The sequence below is a fragment of the Trichoplusia ni genome, chromosome 14, assembly GCF_003590095.1.
Source record: "Trichoplusia ni isolate ovarian cell line Hi5 chromosome 14, tn1, whole genome shotgun sequence".
NCBI lineage: Eukaryota > Metazoa > Arthropoda > Insecta > Lepidoptera > Noctuidae > Trichoplusia > Trichoplusia ni.
Window position 1 is genome coordinate 2,850,577 of NC_039491.1, and position 20,240 is coordinate 2,870,816.

At 33.0% G+C, this 20,240-nt stretch overlaps 4 protein-coding genes across 4 annotated transcripts in view; 3 read left to right on the top strand and 1 right to left on the bottom strand.

The window, feature by feature from the left end:
• The first annotated feature begins 3,279 nt into the window (after window positions 1–3,279).
• On the top strand, window positions 3,280–6,983 carry LOC113500629. The gene is made up of 3 exons (XM_026881481.1): window positions 3,280–3,405; window positions 3,866–4,044; window positions 4,469–6,983. Exons 1-3 carry the CDS (start codon window positions 3,363–3,365, stop codon window positions 4,706–4,708), a joined length of 462 nt encoding a protein of 153 aa, XP_026737282.1. The 5' UTR covers window positions 3,280–3,362; the 3' UTR covers window positions 4,709–6,983.
• A 675-nt stretch (window positions 6,984–7,658) lies between these two features.
• LOC113500627 (peptidyl-prolyl cis-trans isomerase-like) lies at window positions 7,659–9,027 on the bottom strand. The gene is made up of 2 exons (XM_026881480.1): window positions 8,850–9,027; window positions 7,659–8,299 (listed from the first exon to the last, which is right to left on the bottom strand). Exons 1-2 carry the CDS (start codon window positions 8,916–8,918, stop codon window positions 7,871–7,873), a joined length of 498 nt encoding a protein of 165 aa, XP_026737281.1. The 5' UTR covers window positions 8,919–9,027; the 3' UTR covers window positions 7,659–7,870.
• A 594-nt stretch (window positions 9,028–9,621) lies between these two features.
• Window positions 9,622–13,637, top strand: LOC113500626 (methylthioribose-1-phosphate isomerase). Its single transcript, XM_026881479.1, has 8 exons — window positions 9,622–9,756; window positions 9,840–9,976; window positions 10,161–10,259; window positions 11,076–11,212; window positions 11,487–11,695; window positions 12,139–12,302; window positions 12,575–12,776; window positions 13,356–13,637. The coding sequence occupies exons 2-8, from the start codon at window positions 9,845–9,847 to the stop codon at window positions 13,469–13,471; spliced, it is 1,059 nt and encodes a 352-aa protein (XP_026737280.1). The 5' UTR covers window positions 9,622–9,756; window positions 9,840–9,844; the 3' UTR covers window positions 13,472–13,637.
• A 1,048-nt stretch (window positions 13,638–14,685) lies between these two features.
• The window catches only part of LOC113500625 (disintegrin and metalloproteinase domain-containing protein 10), a 43,119-nt gene continuing 37,564 nt past the window's right edge, over window positions 14,686–20,240 (top strand). The window contains exon 1 of the mRNA XM_026881478.1: window positions 14,686–15,203. Within this exon, the coding sequence (XP_026737279.1) occupies window positions 15,143–15,203 (61 nt within the window). The 5' untranslated portion in view covers window positions 14,686–15,142. The remainder of the gene's footprint in view (window positions 15,204–20,240) is intronic.

Sequence of the window (20,240 nt, forward strand, 5' to 3'; positions counted from 1 at the left end):
GTCTGCGAATGAACGCGAACGCGACGGTAGTAATTATCACAACATTAAAACTAAAAAGAAAATACATACGGTTTTTGAAATTCACACAAATATAGTATTAATTGTAGTATTTATGAAAAATCACTCTATTCTTAAAAGCTCTTCATATTGTTGTGGAAGATACTGGTTTCTAATTAACTTTAGTTAAAAATTCTTTTATTGGGTTTAGGTACTTACTACTAAAATTTCCAAGTCACAGCCATTTTTCTAATTACCATGGTAACCATCTCTGAATACATTATGTATGAACACGGTAAACTATAAACAGTTACCTTCAGCTATAAACGAACTTATGAAGATGACGAAGCGAAATTAATGTATATGTATAATAAATGTATAAATTAGAAGTCAGGGAGCTCCGTCTCAATGTTACGCAAACAAAGAACAAATTCTTTTGATTAAACGTAAAAATAGTTCGTCATCTGAATAGTAAATAGTTCGTACTAAGTTGATATAGGATAACTTTCTTTCTCTTTTCTATTACTGCAACAATGACTTTTAGAGTTTCTATTAGGACCTCAAGTTAAAGTATAATTATTTAAGCTGTGAATCATATATTCGTCTAAACTAGGTGCCCAGATGTTACCACAACAAAAAAATGAAGTAGGGTCATAAACGAGCAATCGAGCCTAATTAATTATTCACGAGCAACGGCACTTTCTAGATTTTGAGCTAGCCAGCAACAATTTGAAAAGAGTCACCTTGACATTATAAAGAATTACGTGTACCTATCATAAAACGTTTATATTAATTTACATAGTAAACAATAGTAATATAAACGGAGATCGGTATGAAAGTCAAATAATATTATGGTACACCAATAAACATATGCATACTGAAATCACTTTGTCCCGAGGTTGGTGTACTTAACGGAATGACCTCCTTCGCTCTGGGCCTACGTAAACACAATCCTTGAGCCCTCCCCCTGTTACCTTCGCAAATACCTTCAGATATTAGATAATGTCCAAGAAAAACTATCGAACATCAACGTATCCATTATTTATAATAAAATAGGACACTAATAAACTTGGTTTTTTATTGAATCTGGGCACCGAATGTTGAGTACACCTGCGGTTCCCTTGGATAAAAATATACACTTATATACACTATGTAATTGTTTTTTACTGTATTACATACTTTTTCTTTACTATTCAATAAGGAACCCTATCGTAGGAAATGTATTTATTAATTTAGTCGTCCACAGGTTGTTAACCTTGCATCCTCCAAATTTGATACACCAAAGGCTCGCCTGTACCGTCCTCGTTAAAACTTTTTCACAAAAAAGATTTTTTTATTACTTGTCTTAGTGAAAATGTCAAGTCAATCGCCGACCCCTATCACAGATCGTTTCACCGCTCGCTTGGATCCCAGGGGAACGTGAAATCAACAAATCCTACCCAATTTGAGATGTCTTGTTACATTTCAGATAAATGCGAACTAAATCATGATTTTATCTCAAGTTAAATGTTAACAAATTATTACTACGTGTATAAAAGAGTGCAACACTAAATCTGCAAATTCCTTCACTCACTCACATTTACTAAAACACTATAAGATGAAGGTAAATATAAGAAGTTAGGAAAATTATCCAAACAATGCCAATTATTCGCGGCTTGCATCTTGTAGATGCGTAAATCGATTATCTTAAGTACTTCTTGTCACATCGCTCTCTTGATTCCACGCATAGAACAGACCCGAAACACATAGAACCTTTTTCCTCTTTATAGAGATTTTAACATCGTTTAAATCGTTTGAAATGTCTCTACCGTTACTTTGCATCTGAAAATGACAGAGTATTGAGTAAACATGATACTTATTATAAATGTCAGTTTTAGTATTTGGCTAATTGTATGAATACACTTTACGGTAAACTTGACCGATGTTAGCTAAGTTGACACACTTACGTCATATACCCCGTATACGCTAACAGGTATTAATGTGGAAAAATATACGCTTACCACATATCTCTCACGAGGCGCGTACATTTCCGATTGTCATTTTGCTCAGTCGATATGAAGTGGGGAGGTAACGTCAGCCAGCTAATTAATGTAATATGGAGTAATCCTTTGTTTCTCTACACTTAAGCATACCTAGGTGTCCTCTCTAAAAAAGTTCCTAAGCATTTTTAAGGTAGGCCAGAAATTGTCTTGAATTATACTAACAACGAAATAGAGTGAGGAGACCAAATTAAAAATCGTTACAGACAAAAAATTAAATACTGTCATTTTGCTAACTGGCTCCATTAAATGGGTGGTTGTTGAGTATTCAGAGAATTACTAAGAAATTAACTAAAAGACCTTGAAATGTTTAACCCCTTTTTGACTCTTTTATTCGGGAGCTCAGGTAGGTACGGTAGGTAGGAGCTAAAGTACACGAAGCTAAAATGTATCCCCATTGTAAAAACTATCAGCGACATCTTAAATTTACCCATAAGTGAAATTATTTAGCACCAAAATACAAATTGAATGTGTTATTTGGGATGCACATAACTAAAAGATAATAGTACAATACTAAAAGAGAAACTCAGCAAAACGAATATCAGGAAGTATTAAAACCAATATACAATTCCATTAACCACCACTATATAACTTAGATACATGTTTTATCACTGAAACACATTATATGATTGAGCTCGCGGGCTCGGAATAATAAAGAGTGACAGTAAATCGTAGCACTTTCCCATCGACAATTTGCGGCAATTTTCCACTGAAGTCAATTGGCAGACAATTGAATCTTGATCGAAGATATAAACTGTTTTATGCACACGAATAATTTAACAACATATATACCTAAATACCATGTACATAATATTAGAATTGAGTAGGTAGATAGTTTAGAGTATTAAAATGAATTATGATAGAGCTGTTTGCACAAGCTTTGTTTTATTAAATAACATTTATAAATGATCTCTGATGTGTAGGATTAATTTTCCCCTTTGATGACTTTTGCATCTAATTTTACTTCTAACCGTGTTAAACCATTCATTTGGTCGAAAAACTAAAAGTTTTTGCAGCAGATAATGATGGCTTTCGCAAAATAAAATGTTCTTTGTGTAGATGAATATTTCTTTTACAACAATTATTAATTTGTTCTTCATCGACTAAGCAGTGCTTGTTGGTCTTGTTACGACCAACGATAAAGTTTTAATTTTCTAAAGAATTCCGAAAGTTGAGATTGTTTCGCCTGATCAAAGTGTTTCGAAGAAACCCTGAGGGGTGTGTCGGGTGGGGGGGGGGCGGAGTCAGCCGGGACCTGCAACAGGTCCTGGTCCAGACGGGATCGATACGGAGCCTGGGACATGCGCACTACGCATTGCAAACATCATGCGCTCTCTGATACTGCTCTGCTTGTCATTACTATCGCCAGGTATGTTAAATAGCACTTTTAATACATATATAACTTAGTTTTAACCTCAAGACGATGAAAAGCGATGCCATAATTTGTATTTCGAACATTTTTCATCATAAGCTCAATTCCTAACCTAAATTCGACCACAAACGTCAAATATAGTCTATGGTTCGCTATCTTTGTTTTGATTTCAGAATTTTCTCGAATTTTCCTTTGTTTTTCAGAATAATATGACATATTGAAATGTGATATTAGGAGCTAGATTACCAGGAAATAGCATGTTTTGTTGATGTTTACATTTTCCTTTGTTAGCTACAAACACTTTTTCATTTACAAACATTTCTACCAAGTTAATCCCTTTATTCACTATCTGATTAATCGGAAATCGCATTTCCGATTCACCACGTAACAGTACGTTTAAGAAAGTATGTTTAAGAACTGGCTACATTATCCTGACAATTCAATCATTGTCTTCCAGAGGGTGATTGCGACTTACTCCGGGACAGTGTCCACGTGACATCAGCAGCAGCCAGGCCCAACAATGAGCTGTGGTGCTACAAGTGCCTGGCCGAGGTGCCTGACGACCGCTGCGCTGATCTGCGGCACAACAACTCGGCGCTCATACACAAGTGCCACAACGATCGCAGGATGTGCATGGTAAACATTACTTTACTTAATTTGTAAACTGTGGTTAGTGGATACTGTTTTAACAGACAAAATGCTCTGACCATCTCTAATATGTCTAAAGTAGGTATAGTACTAACAGTCATCTCAGTAAATTGCCAAAGGCTTGAGTGTCGTGGTGACCTACTTATTATTTCAATGTCTACTAAGTATATTATAACATATACTTATATATGTATATTCCGAGCAAATATTTATAATAATTAAGTATTTATGAGCGTTTCAAGAATATCAGGACTGGGTACACCATTTTCAAATTCGATTCTTATAAACTTTTGTATCATTAATCTTTGTTCATGATGTTTTTTTCACGATTAAACAAACAGCGAAAGCGATGACAGGCACTTGTTTTTGTGTAAATGCGACATTTTGATTTCAAACAAGACTTACCTTACAGGTGAAGCGTTTCTCCTTTACAACATCAACGGAAAACTCAACGACGCTGCCCAAAATGTGGGCCTTGGAGAGGAACTGCACCAAGCACTGCGAGCCAGGCTGCATCGTCATTGGAGAACGGACCAAGCTCTACGCGTGCACCTCTTGCTGCACAACGTCCCTCTGCAACTACGGATCTGGCGCTAAACAAATAGTCCTCGACCTCATCATTCTTGGATTCGCACTAATCATCGCGTTATGATTCCACTAACCACTTAGTTTAGCTACACTTGTACCAGGCGGGAAAACGGAAACAATCGGCAATCTGAACTACTTAATAATGATGTCCAAACCCTTCAAATGATATCCCCATATTTATTATTGAAATTTGTTTCAAAATGACTAATTATGGACTATTCTTGGCCCACTTAGACACGCATAGGTCTCTTTTAATTAGTAAAAATGAGAATTTATTGTCCGCGAAGTATCTTTGCTGACAGAGGATTCACGTTTACAGATTAATTAATTGAATGGTGTCCCCGTCCCACTAAGCGGTTTTAATCTACTTCGACCGACATTATGCTCACTGTCTCAGTATTATTAACTTAAAGTTATTTTAATGATATTCCTATACAAATAAATATTATCTTATAACTAAATACAATATCAAATATTTACTCTTTAAAAGAATAAAAAAAAATTACTACATCGTAGGAATGAAATAAATCAGGAGATTATCGTCAAAGTCATCTTCCATTTAGGTTAGGCTGTTTAAATAAAATGCTTTTAGATTAGTCTAGATAATAGGTAAGTTACCAAAAAACAATCTCGAATAAACGTAACTAATAGAGCGATTGCCTCAATTTTATCTAAGTATTTCTTTTCTCATTTCTCCTAGGTAGTCAAAAACTTAATAGTCTAAGTCAGAATAGTTGTATTGTACTCGGCCTGGAATTGTCTCACAGGTGGGCATTTGGGCAAAGGCCTCTATTTATTTAGATAGGGAATAAACATGATCCTCATTTCAAAATTAAATACCAGAAATGAAATTGGCCTTCGAACTATCGACCAAACGTGACTTAGCAAGTAGATATGTTAATTAATAACCTTTCAACAGCTTTGTAACTCCGTAGCTATGACAAACATAAGTACTTACCATGCTTAAGTAGATGAAAAATAGAGAAGGTCCCACTAGCTGTAGTCACAAACATCCGAATTAAAAAAAGTTTTCATGACAATCTGTCGTTACTTTGTTTTAAAATATAGAGACAGCGTGAAAATTATCACCATAAAAAAATGTTGTAACGGTTTTCAATAAAACAAACTGCCCAATACCAAAATTACGTTCGCCACACATAAAATATTGATCTTCAAAAGTTCAAACCTTATAAAAAGGTTAAATAATCATATCGTATGTAAGAGAATATAAATATATTTTGCTATGTATAGATATATTGCCTTGATATAAAGGTTGTAAATAATGTGTGTTTCTGTGTATTTTTGTTGAATAGTTTTTATCTTTGAATGTAGGTACAGTCGTCCGGAAAAGACTTAACCGCAAACCACACAATGTTAAAGATAGTATGTCATCTAAGTACCTATTGCAATACATGGGGAAGTAACTCTACCACTCAATTTTGATTAAAGAATATGTGAAGTTTTTATATTCTGCCACAGGTTGACACACTTTTAACACATCATTATTTTATGCTTGTGACTCTTTTTCCTAATGACTGCACTGTGTTCTATTATTTCATAAGTTGATAGGTAGGGACAATATGAACGTCATTATAGTGATAAATTCTTAATACATTTTAAGACTTCCGACAAGCACAAATACTATCTTCTTACCTACTTGCGTCTGCAGCTAGTGGACTCGTTTCCCTATAGACCTGCTTGTCTTAAGAATATCAGAGAATATTTGTCTTTCATCCAATTTATGAAAAAAATACTTATTAATAAAATATTCAAAGAAAAAATAGAGTACACTTTGAGGTTGTATTTTAATTATGTTGTTGAAATAATAAAGCTATCTGGAGATTAATTTATCGTTTTTTTATCTTCACAACCAGCCTTGCACGAGGCTAAACTAAAGTGACTCCTTACAGACATGTGTTTCTGTACCTGGACCTTCCGTTATTTACAATGACCGATGAATGAATGAAACTTGGATCAAATTTGCAGTGCTCGTATTCTCTTGAGCATTTTGCCAACCCAATAATTGGAAATTCATACGGAGAAATTCATTCGTACGGGGCGGACAAAAAAAGTTACAGTTAATGTAACTTTTTTTTAATATCGATTTTCACATATGATTTACCTAACCAATAGTTTAGAATTGTAGATACTGCTAGTCTATAATATAAATCTTACAAAAACATGCTAAAATATTCAAGTATTCACTTAGAATGTACAACCAATAACAAAAGTATAATAAAAGGCATTTAAATATAACAAACTCGATTCGTATTTCTTTGTACAAGAGAATAATAAGTATAAAATTACCTCGAGAACTTTTGTGCCCAGTTGCGAAGGTCAGGCAGCATAGCAGCGTCCCATATAAAATATAAGTTTCCAGCTGAATCCGGCGAGACTGGAAACCAACCCCAACATAAAAGAATAATAGGCTATTATATAGTGGCTCGTAGCGCCCAATAACAAGATCGTATGAATCATTGCTTAATTTTGTCGTCGACTGTATATCTTTGACCTCCAAGGTCGACCGAAAAAGGTATGATGTAAAATACACAGTTTAATGTTTACCAAGGAAAACTACCGACGAAATTGTTTGCAGACAGTAAATTTCCCCAAAACTGATGTAATTAAAATTATTCCATAATAGTTTCTGCTCATTATTTAGAATTTTTGTAAATTTGGATTTATTTATTACGTTAATTTATGAATTCTTTCATTCGATCACAACGGAAATTTCTAGAAATTTTAGTACATGTAACAAGGAATAAAGTCAGGATAGTCTACTAAATTTAAACTGTTGCTAATTCATGGCATGCAGGCATAGCTTGTTTGTTTCATATAGAATGCATTAACTACAAATTGTGTTTCTTGTATTAATTCATCATGTTAGTACTCTGTGGGTGTGGATTTCAATTTGACCCAATCGGGCATAGATAGTGCAACAGAATCGGCATGCTATCATGCGTAATCAATAAAATAAGTTACTCATAAAAACATTAGGTGATTAAAAAATCAAGTTAGTTTATATAAGTTAATTTATTATGAATAAACAATGCACAGAAATAAATGCAATCCCTAGTTTGCAACCTAAAACATAGCAATAAGTTTATCATAATTGGAATGACCCATATTAATTGTATTCTCTTGAAGACTGGGAAGGTATTGGGAGGACATAGTTTTAAACTTAAAAAATATTGTGTTATACTTTTATAATTATTACTGAATTAAGTTAAGAGAGTTGACCACAATCGGAGACAATGATTTTCTTTGAGGGCTTGCCAGACTGGGAGCCGAAGGCTTCAACTTGCTTGACAACATCCATGCCTTCTACAACGGTTCCGAAGACGACGTGTCTGCCGTCCAACCAAGAAGTCTTCACGGTGGTGATGAAAAACTGGGATCCATTGGTGTTGGGGCCAGCGTTGGCCATGGACAGGACTCCAGGGCCGGTGTGCTTGAGGACGAAGTTCTCGTCAGCAAACTTCTCACCGTAGATGGACTTTCCACCAGTGCCATTGTGGTTTGTGAAGTCACCTCCTTGCAACATGAAGTTGGGGATCACCCGGTGGAAGGTCGAGTTCTTGTAGCCAAAACCTTTCTCGCCGGTGCACAGGGCGCGGAAGTTTTCACAGGTCTTGGGGGTGACATCTGTTCTCAGCTGTAACAATGTAAAACAAATAAATGTATAATGCAAATAGTCCAAGTAGCCACCTAACAATTTGAATTATGGGTGTGTCATTATCGCGAGTCAATCGAGTTAGGCATGAGTAATACGAAAATTCTGCGAGCAGTGAAGTCGCCGCCGGCGCATTGCTTACGTATAATACACCATTATAGTAGCTGTATCAATATCAATACTTGCAAAAATATAAACATCGAGATAATGGAAAAGTCCGCTTTAAACATAATTACCTATCTACAGCTTGAAGATTTGACCTTCACTTAACGGAGGTAATCTAACTCGAGATTATATACATAGTACATGTATAATATGCTATATATAGATTATAAACCTATATTCCACATGGTGATAGTTCTACATTAAGAAACAGATTCCAAAACGAAAGAAAGAACACATCAAAATAGTAGGCGATATACCAATAAGAATTGTTAACAAGAGAGCGTGGTTTTTGCAAAATCACGCCGGGCGGCCAAAGCGCCGGTGTGTGTGTGACGAGATGTAACCCGAAATATATGATGTTACATACCTCAACAACAATTCTTCCCAAAGCTGAACCATCAGCAGAAACGTCAAAGAAAACTCGTGGCAAAGCCATGGTGCGTTATTACTGAGTTTCAGATAAATTAACTTTAATTCACGACAATGACGATGCGTCTCCTGTCGATGCCGGGCGGAAACAGAATGAAGCATAGACAAATGTCTTACGTCATTTCCTACGACGTTCAAAAGCTACGAATAAAAACTTACAGCTTAACAGGGTATTTATTATTTTTAACTTTATTTACTTTAATAACAGGAAGAGTAAACTCAAGTAAAAGAACTAATTGGAAACATTTCAATAACTATGTGCTTAAAGTAATAATATGTTCATTGTAAGGACTGGTTATTGTAAAGCTATTCTAAGAAATACTTAAACCGCCTTAATTTATTGTTAAGTGAAATCGCGGTACAAAAATGATGCTAAAATAACTTTAACACCTTAAATTCATACCTTCAACTATATCGTGTAATACAATGAATATTAAAATAAAATAATTTTTTTTCTATTTTTATTTCTTCGAATGATGGCCAGCTTTTTATCCCATTGCAAAAGTAAGTTTATAAATAATAAATGGAATGAAAAGTGTGAGAATTATGCAAGTATAATTTCTTTGGAATTATGTGATATAAGTCAGAGCCGATTCTGGTAATTTGTTAAATTAGCAGCCCACTAAATATAATCATCTCAGAATTAGAGTTTGCATAATATGCCAACTTTGTTTTGTTCCTGAACGTCTGCATTCAAATGTCAAACTGACGTTTTTATTTGACTGACGTCTAAAATTTCAGTACGTATTTCATGCAGGTAAAAGTTAATACATTCGGGTTTAATTTTAAAAAAGGATAATTTCCTAATCTTCTTTCAATAAATAATTCATCCAGTAACTCAGCCGGTATGATAGTAATACATGATTTTCAAAAATATATGTTTTAGTTCCTCGTAACTACTTTATATTAACTTTTTGATTGTTTTTAGTTAAAATGAGTTTAGAGTCTATAAAATATACAAGAGGAAGCTTAGAGATTTTAGACCAGCTTCTATTGCCTTTACAAACAAGATATGTCAAAGTAAAAGGTGTTGAAGATGGCTGGAAAGTTATCAATAAAATGCAGGTACAACATTTTATTATATTCTAACTGACTGCTCTAAGAAGTAACTTGTTGCTTATTGCTACAGATTAATTTCGATGGCTGTCGCTCATAACAGAAAAGTAAAATTACCACATGTTTCCTGAATTAGAATAATTGTTAAAGTTTTTGTATTTATGTGTCCATCACACTTTTATTTATTTTCTAGGTCAGAGGAGCCCCCGCCATAGCTATAGTCGGATGCTTATCACTTGCGGTCGAACTAGAGAGGGATAACAATTCAGACAAAAAAATTATGAGGCAAGAGGTCAGTGTACTTAACCCCTTAACAGATAAAAAGTTTAGTATTCTGTGTAGATAAACTCTAATCTGACACTATGTTGATAGCTAATTTTTACAACATTCGAGAATTATGTCATCTATAGAACCATGAAACTTGAGGCTATAATTTTTCATAGGTCATGGTGTATTTGATTACATTTTAATTAACAATAATCAAAAGTGATAAGAGACCTATTGTTAGTATTGCTTCAATACAATAAATACTGAATTTTAATACTGCTTCTTGTCAAAATATTGTTGAAGATTTGCCCTCTATGCATGCTCTGTCAAAATGTACCAGGCAGTATTGATAAGTCATCTTTGCATATGACTATGGAGGCTATATACTTGATAAGACAGACAGATGGTGAATAAACAGTTTGTTGACACAGTAAACTTGTAGTTGTGAGGTCATGATGATGTATAACAATAACTGTGTAAAATATGTATGTAATAGGTATCCACATTTTAATATTACTGGCAATACAGGAGGGACCCCATTTTTCTGTTTATTGCTTAGAATATAAAGGGATGACAAATTTCTTCATTCATTTTTGGCGGTGTTTTTAAATGATAAATCTAAATCAGAGCTTTATACTAACTCATAGAACTTTAGTAATATGCTGTAATTGGGTTATGTTGTAATAATATATACATTCCAGAAATTTTGCTAAACTTACACTTGCCAAACATATTTATAGCAATCTAATTAATTAAATAATTCTAATTACACAAGTAAATAGAAAGGAAAACATTAAATGAGAACCTAGATTTGTAATTGGCATATTTCCATTGATTTCAGATTGAGGGTAAACTGAATTATCTGGTTTCTGCTCGACCAACAGCTGTGAACATAAAGCTGGCAGCAGATGAATTGATAAATTTAGCAAATACTCTAAGTGCTGACGAAAGTGTCACTCCTGAGGATTTTAAAGAAAGGTCAGTCCCGCTATTTTTCGCTTCAACAGTATAAACGAAATATATTCTTTCTTACTTTTTAGTTGCTTTTTTCATTATGTTTATGCAATGTAGTATTTTAAAAACTACTTAAAGCAATTAATTACAGCTTTAAGTTTATGATTACATGTGTTTCTATTTTATCTCTCAATATTAATTTGATCTAGCCATCATAAGCTGACCTACTAATGACAAAACATATTTTTTCTTGATGAATACGAAAAGGAGGTAAAATATTTTCAAATAATTTCACCAGGTTTATAAGCAGAATAGAAGGAATGCTGATAAAAGACATAGAGGACAACAAAGCTATAGGCAGGTATGGCTGTGAGGCTATACTAAAGACATTGGAAGGTGATGGTCCAGTCAGGATCCTGACACACTGCAACACTGGCTCCTTGGCAACTGCCGGCTATGGCACTGCTCTTGGTGTTATTAGGTCTCTGCAGGAAACCAAGCGACTTGGTGAGTTGTTATGGTTATAGTCTACATCTTGTGCCCTTATAGTCTAAGCTAAATTCATATTCATTCTAATGAAATCAGAGCGCATTCCTTCTTTCTTTAATACAAGCTAGATGAACTGGATTTAATTCAATTTCCATATTTAAAAACTTGTTCATATAAAATTTTCTTTCGGTAAGATTTCTCATGGTAGGTGCTTCTTGACTAATAGTACATTAGCTGAGATAATTCATTGTATGTTCTAGACAGAAGAAAGTATGTTTATCATCTCTCGTGGACGAGCTGAAGATGGTTGTCATAGGGAGAAATTAGCGGAAAAAAATACTTTGCATTTTAAACACCATTAAAATTTAAAACCTTCACATCTCCACGTAATCAAAATCGCGGGCAAAGGCTAAGTAAAATAAACCTTGATAAGGTATATTATCCTTACTTATGAATTTCAGATCACGTATACTGCACGGAAACGAGACCTTACAATCAGGGGGCGCGGCTGACGGCTTACGAACTGGTTCACGAGAAGATCCCATCCACGTTAATTGTGGACAGTGTCGTGTCAGCCCTTATGAATACTCGGAGGATAAGCGCAGTTGTTGTCGGTGCTGATAGGGTTAGTTCTAATTCTGGAGTAGTCTCTGTTCTGTTTGTATGTTAGGATTTCAAATAAGCAGATACCTGAAATAATTCATATGGTTAAGATAATATTACTGAGAGTTTTTAAGTAAATATTAGTCCAAAAAGTGCAAGCAAAACATATAAAATTAGGCATTACGTCAGATTTAAAGCAAAAACTTCATTTCTCAGGCAATAAAATACCAAATTTGCAGAACAACTTGTTCATATACCTATATGTTAAATTGCCAATATTCACATCCTTTTAAGGTCGCGGCGAACGGTGACACAGCTAATAAAATAGGAACGTATCAAATAGCGATTACGGCGAAACACCATGGAGTGCCTTTCTATGTGGCGGCCCCACTGACTTCCATAGACATGGCGCTTACGTCTGGAGACAAGATAAAGATTGAAGAGAGGCCAGATAGGGAAATGACTCATGTTGGCGAACACAGGATTGCAGCGCCTGGTAAGATCAAATTAAAGCTGATTTAGACAATACAAGAAATATAGTGATATTTTGCGATGTAAAATATTATATAGCATAGGCAAGCTGTGCTCTTATTTTACTTTTTATAAGGGCCAGGGCTTCGCAACTCACTCGAATGTTGTTCACTCACCTCCATCGACCCCATGAGTGCCTGAACACACAGTCTTGTGTAATTTTGTGTTTCCAAAATTTACATGTCTGTCATATATTATATTTTTCTGTCCATGTTTCATTTGAGGTCGACTCAAACTCATTCTTGTAAACTCCTATTTTTTCTTAATCCATCCCTCTCTCTTTTCTTCTCTCTTTTAAATGGGGTCATCCTTGGTGGCGTGTAAACCACCAACGAAAGCACTCTCGAGGAGGGCGGCCGATGGCGGCCGACCTAGTCTTACAAAAACTACCAAAATCCTTTTGAAAAATGTTCAATTATGTTACGAAGTATTTCAAACCTGATAAAACGTATGACTATAACGTAGGAAATGTGACCATATGTAAGCAAAATGTAATCGTTTTTTTCTTATGTTACTAACAAAACGTAATAATTTATTGTTTCAGGCATAAATTGTTGGAATCCATCTTTCGATGTCACGCCAGCTGCATTAATAACTGGAATTATCACTGAAAAAGGTGTCTTTGCACCCGACAAATTAAGCGAAATCGATTCCAAATAACATAATTATTGTATTTATTTTTGCCAAACTTACAGCATCCATTAATTTAAAATTATTCGAAATATTATAAGTAGGTCGTATCCAATACATAGCTATGTTTTTATAAGATTGTTATACTGTTTATTGTTATAATCGCATGTAAGAATAAAATTATTGTAAAAAAATATTTTAGTTTTTATTTAGGATCTATGCATACTGCATACTACGTAATATTTCGAATTGTTAAATTTTGTATGCGGAGACCCTCGAAACGACGCAAACTAAGTAACTGTTTTGTATTGAGAACACCCTTTAGTGTTTGAACAACTCAGCGCAGTGTTCAAGAATTCAATACAATAAAAACGTCTACAGCAATTTATTTTATAATTGATGCGTAATGAACCTATGAAAATGGAAGATTGCTTGTAATCAAATCGAGTTTGCTTTGTCCCTAAACATAGCTAACGGCCAAGACCAAAAATCTGAAAAAACTAATCATACATAAGTTCTTAGTACCAATTTGGTGAGACAATCGACGAAGTTCCCTATATTGGCGTAGCGTGATTTAGTGGTGCAATGGACGTATGTTCACCAAAGCAATAGTTTAATATTCGTATGACAATATGAACAATAATATGACCTTTTAGTACCTATCTAGGCTCGACAGCTACCATTACTAAAATGTACTGTGTTCCACAGTACTAAAATGAAAAAGCCTTATTAATGTCAACATACTGAACCTCTTTTACTAAACTTTATAATTAAATTAATGCACAATATTGACTTCTATCATGGCCTAACGTGTGCAGTGGGCTAATAGAGGTTTTGTACAATAGCTATTCATACTATGTGCTAAAAATGCTAAAATATATAAATTTATGGTAACAATAGAATTTTCGTAATTCAAAAAAGCTATAATATTTAGTGATGCCTTTAGCAGTTCCATTACCATAAAAGTCTTTCGGTTTAAAGCATATCTACTAAAACTAAAAAGAGAATCACTAAAATATATTTACTTTTTTGGACCGATGCAACAATATAACGGCTCCAGCACATTCATAAACTTATAATAATATAAAATACAAATACATTTACTATGTACATTTTTTCATGTATTAGATAATTTAAAACGAGAACATTTGGTTTATGAAGTTGCCATATAGAAATTCTGCAGAAACTACCATGTTGTGACTCACGGCTCAAATCGTAAGATGCTAAACACAGAAAAGCTGATAAAAAAAATCAATTCCAATATGTCAGGTTGTTGGGCAAGTCGAAAATTTAGTTTATAGTTTTTAATTATTTAGGCTAAGAATAGGACGTTGTGAATTAAACAAATAAATATGGCACAACAATACAACTTGGTGCATTGTTGATGATTCATTTATGTTGCAATGAGGTGGTTCTAAATTTCGTTTCTCTTTTTGTTAGACACGGAAACGGTTCTTGTTGTTATTTATTGTTTCCATTCAACTTAAATTCGGCAATCTTAATAAGTTAATCATAGTGGTGATAAAAGTGGCAATTGGTTCTAAGTACAAAAATAATTTGTTGTAATGTAAATAAAAAAATATTGTTAGCTCGCGCATGCGTTTGTGTCAAAAACAGACAAAGGTTTTGTATGGTTTGGAATCAGCTGTATTTTATGTGCGATGACTTAGTGATACAAAAAGTGTGTGTTTGCAAGCGACAATGTTCAGTGAAATCGGATATATAGTTTTTCTACTTCTTGCTCTACCATACATCGAAAGTGGTAAGTACCTCATAAAGTTATATTCTGCAACCCACTTGCAATAACAGACCAAATAATCTCGCTACCGAAATGTGTCCTAAATGATTTGAATGACTAAGACTTCGGGTACAGTAAGGCATGCTGTCTTAGTGTATTCCTTGCTATTATTTTGTTGATTACCTTGGAAAACTAAAAAAAGTAACTATACTTTTTCGCTTGCGTGTTTTTATTTCGTTAAACGAAATAGCCATAATGATGATAATGATCATCATCTTAAATCTCTTGCTGGATTCGCCATAATTCTGTGTGTGACTCATAAGATTTTTCTGCAACTTTTTATTCATCTCCATCTGACTGAGTTTCAGACAACAAAGGTGAATGTTCCATAAAATTGGAAATCAATGACCACACAAAAGCATTGGCTGTATAATGTCACACAATAAATACTACTGTACATAATGTGAATAGTTTACTATACAAAGTAACTGTATTGTTTATTATTTACATACTCATTCATTGGTAACAAACAGTATGTCCTATGTTTGTAAATTGTAGTGAGAAATTCTGATTCTCATATACAAAGTAGGTATATGTTTATCTCATAAAGTTGTAACCAGTATAATTTAGTTTTTTCTAATGAGAGGGCAAAAGGCCTCTTTATTTTCTTAATTATTTTGATAACATTGAACTTCTGGCTGTTGTCAAATGTTCAGTGTCAATTAAAAAGTAATGATTATATTATCTATTCATGTTATTAAATAAAATTGCATGATTTAATATTTTTAAACATTCATCTTTTCTAAAGCATTCATGCTGTAATTGCAGTTTTTTTTCTTTTGTTTTAAACTGAACTAAAAGCCAACATTACTTCAATTATATATAATTTTACATTAAAACAATTTATAATTATATAAAATTATAGGTACATAGAGAATTGTGTTATCATTTCAATGTATTTATCCTGGTTAATATAAAGGGAAGTTCATACATAAGCTCAGGTTTTTATTAATAGACTTAGTTATGCAAACTACCTATCTTCAAAACAAATTCTGAAAAATACTGTGAGTAGATAAAATAAAATGTTTGTTATGTTATTTTTGTAAGCTACCTAGTTTTATCTATTTATTTTTCATCATCTTTAACCATGACCACTAGAGCTATCTCCCAATTTAATAGAGGTGATAAAAGTACTTAAAAGTAAAAAAGAAATAATTGTTTGCATTACTTATCAGTCATAAAATGAAAAAGAAAGAATGCACAGATTATATCTGAATTTAAGTAGTGTATATGGTTTCAATCAGTTTTTTTTTTGATGATCTAAAACATACAAAAAATACTGTTTTATGCATTAAAAATCTAGCATTAAGGGTTTTAATCCTCATGTGGAGAATGTTTCACCAACATTAAAATCACGGGCACAAAGACCACTCATAGAAAAGATAAATAAAAAAATATTCTTTTAAACACACATTTACAAGTAAGTACATACATACATGTACAAGTAAGTAATTGATTAGTATAATGTGTTTAATCTTTAATTAACTATATTATAAATGAAAGGTTATTTTTATCTCTATATTCAAAAAGCTAGATCCATAATCATTTTAATTTGTCATAGACGTACCTTTTGATGGATCACTTATGTTTCTTATTAAGTTCTATATTAAATAAGTATTAAGCAAACAACATTTCCTATTGTTTTGCTGCTTTATTATTCTGTATATATTATGTCAATGTTTTTCCTCAATTAAGCCGTTTTGATATGTGGAAATCAAAGTGCATAACAAGATAAATTATTTTTATGCATTTCTTGCATTAAATAATAGAAAAATGTATAAATTCTATATATCATTCAAATGACAAAAAGGAATAGTTTTACATAATGCATAACAAAGTTTTTGTGACATGGTTTTGAGCACACTCAATAACTTAAAAATTTGATAATTATCGTAAGACACTAAGTAATGTCATGAATTTAATAAGCTACTTTTAGCTATAAATTTAAGCACTAAAAGTGTTGCTGTCAGATTACCATTTTAAATACATATTGAAGTTGACTGAAAATTGTATGAAAAAAAAACCAAATGGTAAACTGTTCTTTTAGCAGTATTAGCACTTTCACAAACCAGTCAAGCATTGAAAATGTATTTAGTAACAATACATTACATAAATCAATTGGACTTTTATTTCACTTGTTGCTTGTTAAGAAATTAACAAGAATTTCTGGCAATTAAAATAATTTAATATTTTTATTTTGTTTAACTGTCACAAGAATATGCTCAGGATTCGATTGATATACAATGTGCAGGTTTAACATTTTTTTTATATACCTTAACTAGCCGATGCGCGCGACTTCGTTCCTCGTGGCTGTGAAACTCAAACCTCTCAAAACCTTCAAATCTCTATTTATGTATGTAATTGTAATTTATCTTAGTCAAGCTAAATAAAGCATTATGCTACCTCAAATTTCTATCATAATATGACAATATGAAAAATCTTTAACAAGCTCTCGCCCGCGGCTCCGTTCAAGTGCCATTTAAAACCATTCTCGGAATTTCACATTATATTAAAAATCTACATTAGTAAATCTCGAGTTTTAACAAGTGTTTAGAAGAATAGAAACTTATATGGCTTGCTGTAGCTATTCTTACTTATGATACTTTTGTTCCACATTTAATATTCGCCTATCAATTTTCGACGTCGTAGCGCCAAAAACCGGTTTTAAAAGTCTGAGTCATCACAGATTAGTCTTATTCACCTATCTGCCGTTGTAGGCTATTTTTTATACGAAGTAAATAATAAATGGCTTTGATTGATATCCTTATGTTATATTTCATGGTTAAACAATATTTTAGTACGGTGAAATGGTTTTTGTATTCATTTATCACTGTAATTGAATGTAGTTAGTATACAACGAAAGTATTTTCTTTTATTTTTATTTGCTGCTTACATTCAAAGGCGGAACTTAACGGTATATTCTACGATTTAAGCAAATATTAGATTAACAGACATTTGTCGATCAAAAATGGTGTTATGCAGAGTATGAGAACGAGGATTATTCACTTTCCCGTCTGGAGATTTTAATAGTTCGATAAGCTATGCGTAATATCCTGCATTTATATTCCGTCGAACCAAGCATTAAAAGAACCGTATTTATTACTCTGATACAGTCACGACAAACAGTACAAGCTGTTCATAATTATATTCTCGATCCAACACTATTACATGGTACATATCCTGTTTTTATGAACATGGTATTCAATTAATAATTAATAGTCTATTGGCTACGAAATACGAGAGAAAGAGTCGACCAATGTGAGATCACCTTTAATAAGATATTTGTAGATTTTGTAGTGGGAAATCTTTTTGCAAGTAACGTTAAGCAGGACACAAACATGAGAGGAAATATCCACTTTGGATATCTGTTTGCATCCTTTGGTTTTGCAGTGCCATTCAATCAATCAGAAGTGAGAAGGGGGAGGCACACTCAACACTTGCCTAATGTATGTAGATAGGCTAATGACTACTTACCGGATATTTATAATTGATCATTGTTGTTAATCTATACGGTGTTTATTTTAAATAACATCGCATGTCGACGGTACCATGGTATAATTAACTGTTATAAACTTACAAGCATAGGCTCATTTCCGAATCAGGAGTTCTCATGCAAAAAGATCGAATGTGAGCAGTTCAGTCACCCGAGAATCTAATGAAATTTGTATTATGATGTTTTAGTATTACATAAACTTGATTTTCCTGTTTTTAATTGATCGATATGCTTAAGAGGAAAATGACTATGAACGTAAATGACTAAGAATTACTATTAAAATGTCTTAATTACTGCCGACTAGCGGAGCTAGAGACAATAATAATTGTATATTATGTAAAGCATATTTTTCTCGTCCGTTGATTGTCAGTTGTTTTTGTAAACACAATATTCGCTGATGCCGGCCGTTAGCTGCAGGTGACTTTGATTTATTTCTATCGTAGTTACCTAGGTGAGTGAGGGGTACTACGATCGTGTGAAAAAGCAAATGGCCCCCGTTACGCCGGGAGGAAATGACTTCCATTCATGCGCTATCTATCCGTTTATCCGTACGTACCTCGAGGAACAATGATCGCAGTTTAAAGATACGGCGACAGTATATTTTACAAGCCCTACTATAAAGTTTTATAGTTCTTAATGCTATCATAATAGCAACAGAAAGTAGCGAATTCTATTTATTATCTGCCTACGTCGCATTTTGTTTAATCAGCTGTTATTAATATTGCCTCATTAAGCGTACTAATGACATTGTGTGCTTTTTCTTCCGCTATTGTCAACAATACCTTGTTTATTTTGTACGTGTTTATTATAAGAATTTGCCTAAACAATTTAATATAATTTAGTTTCATAATTGGTTTGCCAATCAATAAATACTTACTAGCTGTGGTTTTCCGCTTAACAATTTTCTTCTTCTACTATATTTTTGTCTAACCACAAGTTTAACTATAAAAATACAAATATGAAGAGCAGACAAATTATAGTTGTTTTATTCGGTTTTATATCAAAACTTACTGTTTTTCCCTTTTTTATAAATTTAGCTAGTTATTAGTGTAATTAGTTTTAAGATGTCCATTGTTGTGCGTCCATTGCGTAAATCCGTCGTTTGTTCGTCGCGTTCTCAAATGCGTTACGTCCATCCGTCCGCTCCACTTAACTGTTAGACTTGAAAAACAGGTTTGTATTTAGGATAATAATACATATATAAAATTATTAGCCAGGTCGAACGTTCTTGCTTTTGTATAAACGAGATTATATTTTAAATAATTGATTAATTCATTCTGTTTACCGCTCATAATAACATTATTTTAAATTTAGAATATAATTAAGTTTTTAATAATTCTTTTTAATTAATTTTTCTATTTAAAGATAATCAACTAATTTATTAAAATCGATTCTCATGTTGTGTTTAGCTTATTTATCAGAAGGTAAGAAGTATATTAACTAAATGGGCAATATTTTTTTAAAGTTATGTTTCTTAATATTACAGCTTATCGCTTGCCAGTGCAGTC

Excerpts from the sequence above, each read along its gene's own strand:
- LOC113500626 (XM_026881479.1), top strand. The coding sequence starts at position 9,845 with ATGAGTTTAGAGTCTATAAAATATACAAGAGGAAGCTTAGAGATTTTA. Across the intron at positions 11,696-12,138 it reads GCAGGAAACCAAGCGACTTG|ATCACGTATACTGCACGGAA; the intron begins GTGAGTTGTTAT and ends TATGAATTTCAG. Across the intron at positions 12,303-12,574 it reads TTGTTGTCGGTGCTGATAGG|GTCGCGGCGAACGGTGACAC; the intron begins GTTAGTTCTAAT and ends CATCCTTTTAAG.
- LOC113500627 (XM_026881480.1), bottom strand. The coding sequence starts at position 8,918 with ATGGCTTTGCCACGAGTTTTCTTTGACGTTTCTGCTGATGGTTCAGCT. Across the intron at positions 8,300-8,849 it reads TGGGAAGAATTGTTGTTGAG|CTGAGAACAGATGTCACCCC; the intron begins GTATGTAACATC and ends ACATTGTTACAG.
- LOC113500629 (XM_026881481.1), top strand. The coding sequence starts at position 3,363 with ATGCGCTCTCTGATACTGCTCTGCTTGTCATTACTATCGCCAG. Across the intron at positions 3,406-3,865 it reads CTTGTCATTACTATCGCCAG|AGGGTGATTGCGACTTACTC; the intron begins GTATGTTAAATA and ends ATTGTCTTCCAG. Across the intron at positions 4,045-4,468 it reads ACGATCGCAGGATGTGCATG|GTGAAGCGTTTCTCCTTTAC; the intron begins GTAAACATTACT and ends CTTACCTTACAG.